Source organism: Manihot esculenta, chromosome 3 (assembly GCF_001659605.2).
Source record: "Manihot esculenta cultivar AM560-2 chromosome 3, M.esculenta_v8, whole genome shotgun sequence".
Classification (NCBI taxonomy): Eukaryota; Viridiplantae; Streptophyta; class Magnoliopsida; order Malpighiales; family Euphorbiaceae; genus Manihot; species Manihot esculenta.
The window spans coordinates 26,121,111-26,128,016 of NC_035163.2; the positions used below are offsets into that span (position 1 = coordinate 26,121,111).

Genomic DNA, 6,906 nt, shown 5'->3' on the forward strand with positions numbered 1-6,906 from the left:
GTCAGGTTAAAACTCTGATAACCCCTTGGCTTTCACTTTTTTTTTTTTTAATTTTTAAAAGAGAAAAACAACAACAAAAGGAAATGCCAGTTTTTCCTAAAACTAAAAGCTTTTTTTTTCCCAAAAATAATTGGATTTCATAAAAGGTTGACACCCAACATTACAAGAGGCCCAAGTTTTAGATTATAGTTGGAAACTAAAGAAAGCCCATGGCCCAAATACAAACTAGCCCAATTGAAACCCTAGCATTTAGAGGGGTACCAGGAGAGGGTGTCGCTGGCCAACGCCAACGCCAAATTCCAGCTGAACGCTCAGTATACAGATTTGTTACAAACTGAAGCACATCATCCTAGGTCTAGAAGCTTTGAGCAAAAAAGATCCTAACTAGAGAGAGTTGAAACCAAGAACCAACGAGGGGAGGCTTTTTTCGTTTCTTAGAATAAAACAATAAAAAAACACAAAATCACCTGCCATAATCCTTTTTTTGACAAGGAAACTATCCAGAACTCAATAATCTCAATATGATTATCGAGACAGACGAAAATCATTAGAATTCTCCTGCTATTAAAATGAAACTAAACAATTGAAAGTTGGTGAAATGTAAGTACATTTATAAAAAATGGTCCATAGAAAATTCAAAATCTGCCTTCAATTGCTTTTAAAAAATAATTATAGTATTTTCAATACGCAAACACGGAAAAATTAAAAAAAATATAAAACATCCTCAAAAAATTTAATAAGTATTATAGAGATTGTTTACATCACATTATGAGAAGATAAGTAAAATCTCACTAAATTACACTCTTGTTTTCGAGAGGCTCAGTATTCGGATTGGACGAGGAACTGAAGGAAGAATGCTCGCTAGTATTTCTGTTTATATTGAATTATCCTAATGAGTATAAACTCGTGAAAAGTAAAAACAGAGAAGAAGTTACATGCAGTTTTTATGAAAATAAATAATTACAAGAAATAGTAAAAATAAAATTGAAAAAAATAAAGGGCTAAAAATGGAATTGAAAAAAATAAAGAGTTTTTATAATACGATTTCAACGACCGATTTTAAATGCTACACGCTGCAATTATCATGAAAATGATAGGAAGGTGAAATGGTATGAGGAGCATAAAATCAGTCTACACGTGCCCCAAACCTCTAAAACCATCCCTTTCGAATAAGAAAAATTGAAGACTAGCTAAACTCTAATATTATATAACAATTGCAGATTGCCATAATCTGTCGCCATAAAACAGGATCACATGATAAAGGATCCAATGAATGAAAATATAATCCAAATCTCAAAATGAAGTAACCGTTTTCAAACTCAACTCGACATATTTTCATTACACCTATAACTGCGAGTAATATTTCATATTGAATAGCCCGCTATTATTAAAAAATACTATATTTTATCTATTTGTAAATGAACCTGTAAGAGTGACTAACCACCGACTCATAGTTTTTACTAGTTCCATTTAATATCTGCAACATCAATATATTTATTTATATTTTTAATATAAAATTTAAATTAAAAAATTATATATTTCATTTATAAAATATTTTACAAACTGTATCATAATTTATTGTTATTTTTTTAAAAATTTAATTTGGTACTCTAAATTGAAAATTTAATTTTATTATCTAAAATTTAAAATTTTACACATAAATGTATAGCTTAGAAATTTTTTGTTAACTAAAGCCTAAATAAACCAATAAACTTTTTCACACTCGTCGCTCGATCAAAAGTTGTCTTTCCGAATCAACTAAAAACTATCTTCTCTCCGCACGCAACTCCACCTCCCTTCCTCCTCTCTCTGTCTAAAAACCAAAACAGAAGAAAACAGAGGAAATAGGCCAAAGTAGATCAATCAAGCAGAGTAATGGCGAACGATAACGAGCCCGCGAAGCTTCTGTTGCCGTACCTGCAACGAGCCGATGAGCTGCAAAAACACGAACCTTTGGTCTCTTATTACTGTAATTTCTACCTCTCTCTTTCTAATTGAAAAACCTAGAGGCTTATACCAGTTTCTTATTCCTTAAACCCTAACTCTCTTTTATCTATTGGCTATTTAATTAGGTCGATTGTATGCAATGGAAAAAGGGTTGAAGATTCCACAGAACGAGCGGACCAAGACCACCAATTCTCTCCTTATTTCCCTTATGAATCAACTTGAAAAGGCTTGCTCCGTTTCATTATATTTGTTTTTGTCTCTGTTTTGTGCTTCTTTCGCCTCTTGTTTTTAAGGAATTGGTGACCGCATTTAGTTTTTAAGGAATTCTGTTTTACTTTTTCTTATTGTTTGTTCAGCATCTTATTCCAGGCAAGTGATTATCACGGTTTCGTAAAATATAGTGCTACTGCACTTTGAGAAACGAATTTTTAGTATTTGCATTAGTACTAAGGCTCTGGGTATCGAAGATTAACTGATTTATCTAATCTCAATGTGAAAAATCAATTGTTGGGAAATGGGAACTGCTTTGCAACCTAAATTATGATCATGTATTTTGCTGCTAGTAGTGGCCACACATTTTTTATATGTTCTCCTAATATCTCAAGTGTGTGAATTCTTTAAAAGTTATAGAAGTGGACATGCCTATTTATTTATTTTCAATTTTCTGCTACTGGTTAGTAGCCAGCTTCTTGATGGTTCTGTTGTGGGGATATTGAATATTTGACCTCTTTATAGCATGCCATTTGTTATGTGGACTGAAACTTTTCTGGATTAGAAAGCCATTTTAAGCTGTTAAATGCTTATGATGTAGTTTCTCCAGAAGTATTAGAATTTTCTCTGACTTCCATTCCATATGCAAATCTTATCCCCATCAACTTGTAAATTTATATTTATTCTGTACTCTGTGTATATCATTTAGTTCATCTTAATTTGTTTGTTAATGATACAGACACCTGTTAAATTTTCTGAACTTTTGGGCTAAGTCCCTGCATTCTGAACTTTTGCATATTTTGTGTTGAAGCCTGAGGGCCTACAGACATCTCCACATTGGCCACCTGCATCTGAGTCTGAACAACTTAGCTGTCTTTATTGTTAAAAATGTGTTTAAAAACCACGCTTTTCAGATTATGATGTGTTGTGGATCAACATATCAAATTTGTAATAGTGTATGCTTCCAAATATCATATGCAGCTTACTAAATTGATAGATAGAATAAGTACTTGTTACATGTTCCGGGAAATTTCTATGTTCTATGGAGTTACCTTGAGCACATTTTTGTTTCTGCTATAGCTAATTATGTGCTTTATCTTGAAATGTGTTTTACCTCATATTTTCTCTCCTGCTTATGGTCCATGGTTTTGTCTTTTACAGGATAAGAAGTCACTGAAATTGGGGCCTGACGACAATTTGCACCTGGAGGGATTTGCACTAAGTGTATTTGGGAAGGCAGACAAGCAAGATCGTGCTGGACGAGCAGATTTGTATGATTTTTTTTCTTCTATCATTTTACACCTTGTTATCAGAGGGGAATTGATGCCTCTCCGAGGTCTACAGTTGCATATTTATCTTAGAGACTGTGGAAGTGTGGTTCTAGGTGCAAGACTCTCATAGAACTTATCTTTCGAGTTTTGAGATTCCCTCTTTATTTATTACCTTATAACATATTCTGTTCCATTCCTTTGAGGAAGCTGGTTTCAAATCCAATGATAGAAAAGTGGCTATACCTGAGAATCATGTGGTTCTGTTCGGAGCACTATAGCTCATGTGATATATATATATATATACAGCTATTTGTGTCTCTTCAACATATATGCCTCACAGCTCACATTTCTTGTACCAGGGAAAAAGGGACTGGGCAGGGTTTCAATTTATGAGTTAGCATATCCTTAGTGAATGGGATTCAATCTATAAATGTGAACAGATGATTGGTTCACATGGACAAGAAATTCTTTTATTTTTCCTCACTGCAATTTCATATGATTGTGATACTGATAATTCTGATATTGACTCAGTTGAATAATGAGTCTAACTTTATACCTGTTGGGAAGGTGTATGTCTAGTTATTTGCGCTATTGACTGTGATCATAATAATTATTGCTACTTGAATAAGATCTGAATTTATTTTGATGATGATTATGTGGTTTCACGTAACTTATTTGCAAAATTTTCTGCTCTGGATTTTGGTATTAAAACCTGTGCCTGGTTTCAGGAATACTGCAAAAACATTTTATGCAGCAAGCATTTTCTTTGAGATTCTAAACCAATTTGGCCCTCTTCAGTCTGATGTGAGTTTCTTATCACCTTATTTTATTTATCCTTCAAGGAGTTCAGAGATTCTGCTCATTGAAAAAAAAAGCTTCAATCTATTGTTTGTTGTGTGGGATTGTCTTTGTTAAAAATAAACTAGTGGTTTGTCACTTCATCTCCTTTTTCTTTTTAAAATAATGGTTTTATTTTTATGTTCTCTTTTTATATTGTACAGCTGGAGCAGAAGCAGAAGTATGCAGTTTGGAAAGCTGCAGATATAAGGAAAGCATTGAAAGAAGGAAGGAAGCCCACTCCTGGTCCTCCTGATGGTGATGAAGATTTGTCAGTTCCATCAACTGCACATGGTGGTGGTTATGTATGTTTTCAAAATTAAATTTAGCTTTGTCTTGAGCTTATCAATGAAACAACATATGCTATTTCTTTTATAACTTTAATTTTAGGAGGTCTAACTGAAAAGAGAAGGTCTTTCTGGTTTTTGTTGGGTTGAATTAGGGGATGGAGATTGGACTTTGGAGGGTGTTGGTTGGAGCATTTTACTAATTTGATTGCAAACTGGTCATAAATATAATACAGGTCTCTTTACTGTAGTTTTCTCATCCTTAAAAAGTTCATAAATAATTGAATACAAGGGATTGTACTAATTTTGATTTTTTCATTTTGCGTTTTGGCATCTCAAAGCCTTCTTGTAAATTAGATTATCGCTGTTGGAATAATAGATAACTCTAGGCTTTGTTTCATTAACGGGGAAAAATGAGAATGAAAATGCTTTCTTTTGTTCTTTTTTATTTCTTATACATGGAAATGAGACCTTGAGAATTTAGTAATGTAGGATCTGTAAATTTGATGATGGAAATGTCTCATCTATTCTTATTAGCAAACAATCAGTGAAAAACTAGTATCAATGGAAATGTCTCATCTGTTCAAGCTGTTGCTGTGCTTGCAGGATCTTGGGCCTACTGAAACTGTGGCAACTAGTCCTCGACCAGAATCTGATCAGTCATCACGCTTCCATGATCAAGTCAATGACCAGCACTACACAAGTATACCACCATCAAGCCAGCTCCATGAGAAGGTTAACAATCAGCATTCTGCACACATTGCATCACAGCCTCAGTTCGATGACTCTGTTAACAACCACCATAGTACATCACCTCCTTATCCTTCTGCTGGTTATCCTTCCCACGATTTCCATCCACCTCCTCCAGCCAGCAGGTCAGAGAATGATTCATATTCTCAGCCTTACCACCATCAATCCTACTCACAAGATCTTCACCAGCATGTGCCACATAATTATTCACCTCATGACACCCCCTCCTACTCATATCCCAACTTCCAGTCGTATCCTGGTTTCACAGAGAGCAGTCTCCCATCAGTCCCATCACACTATCCTTCTTATTATCAAGGCTCGGATTCTTCCTTTGTTCCACAATCAGCTCCTCCTACTAGCTATCCTTCAAGTGCCCAATACACTTCCACAAATAGAAATGGGACTGACTTGGATCCTGCCCCTACTTCCACTCAGTCATACCAATATGACAGCAATTACCAGCCTCCACCTGAAAAAATTGCTGAGGCACACAAGGCTGCAAGATTTGCAGTTGGAGCCTTGGCATTTGATGATGTGTCCGTTGCAGTAGACTACCTGAGGAAATCACTTGAACTTCTGACGAATCCATCGGCTAGTCAGTAAGTTATTTTCATGGAATCGGATTTTTCTGGTGCTTCTGTCATTTGGACTTTGGCTTTTGAATGGTTTGGTATGTAAAGTGATTGGATATTTGCAACAGAAGAGCTATAATTGACCATTTTGACATATTGATGTGAATGGAAGTTATTGATATTAAATTTTAAGTTCTGTGGCGTCGTGGCTGTTTGGATGTTGGGAAATGACTTTGTATTTGAGATGCATCTTTTCAGGCTGAAACGTTACTCTATCAGTTATCAAATTTGAATGGGATGAGCTCAAAAACGTGCATCTCTGCTATAAGATATCAAAGTAGCAAAGTTGTCAAGTTATAGTTAATGTTGCAGAGATAATGCTGCAACTGAAAACTGCTGTTTCTAAATTTGGTCGAGTCTAGCTAAAATACAAGGATGAATTCGGGGATCTTCAATGGGATGAATGGGCAAGTGCCCGCACTTAGATCTTTTTAAATTATATAGTAATAGTGATATTTTCTATTCAGATTTGCCATCAAATCCAAATTTTCTGTACTCTTCTTTTCTTTTCTTTTCTTTTCTTTTTTTCACTTAATTTGAATTTCTCCACGAACTTAAAAATTTAATTTATAAAACTATGCATATTATTTATTAATCTATTTTAATTTTTAATCTTAAGAATTAAAACGAATGATCCTATCAGTTTTTCATACCTATTAAGTTTAGCTTTAAAATTAGTATTTTTTATTTATTTTTCTTATGTTCATTATAATCTTAATCTGTAGTATTATTTTTGCATAAAAATTACTTAATACTTTACATGAAAATACCAAAGAAGGGAGGAACATAAAATTCAAACTTTGTCAAAATAATTTCTTATTACTTATTACAATTAATATCTAAATAATACTAATAAAAACAAATGTTGCCTTAATCTAATAAAAAAAAGAGATGTAGAACAAATATAAATATAAAATATGGGGCAAATCTTAAAGAGAAAACAACTACCTAGTAATTCAAAAAGATCCCCTT

The 6,906-nt window shown here is 33.8% G+C and overlaps 1 protein-coding gene across 1 annotated transcript; it reads left to right on the forward strand.

Moving 5' to 3' along the window:
- The first annotated feature begins 1,704 nt into the window (after positions 1 to 1,704).
- On the forward strand, positions 1,705 to 6,066 carry LOC110611821 (protein HOMOLOG OF MAMMALIAN LYST-INTERACTING PROTEIN 5). Its single transcript, XM_021752318.2, has 6 exons — positions 1,705 to 1,969; positions 2,073 to 2,173; positions 3,319 to 3,428; positions 4,157 to 4,232; positions 4,430 to 4,570; positions 5,159 to 6,066. The coding sequence occupies exons 1-6, from the start codon at positions 1,876 to 1,878 to the stop codon at positions 5,903 to 5,905; spliced, it is 1,269 nt and encodes a 422-aa protein (XP_021608010.2). The 5' UTR covers positions 1,705 to 1,875; the 3' UTR covers positions 5,906 to 6,066.
- The last annotated feature ends 840 nt before the right edge of the window (positions 6,067 to 6,906 follow it).

Bases quoted from the DNA above. Each gene is read 5' to 3' on its own strand.
- LOC110611821 (XM_021752318.2), top strand. From the start codon at position 1,876: ATGGCGAACGATAACGAGCCCGCGAAGCTTCTGTTGCCGTACCTGCAA. The intron at 1,970-2,072 runs GTAATTTCTACC...CTATTTAATTAG, and splicing joins ACCTTTGGTCTCTTATTACT to GTCGATTGTATGCAATGGAA. The intron at 4,233-4,429 runs GTGAGTTTCTTA...TATATTGTACAG, and splicing joins TTGGCCCTCTTCAGTCTGAT to CTGGAGCAGAAGCAGAAGTA.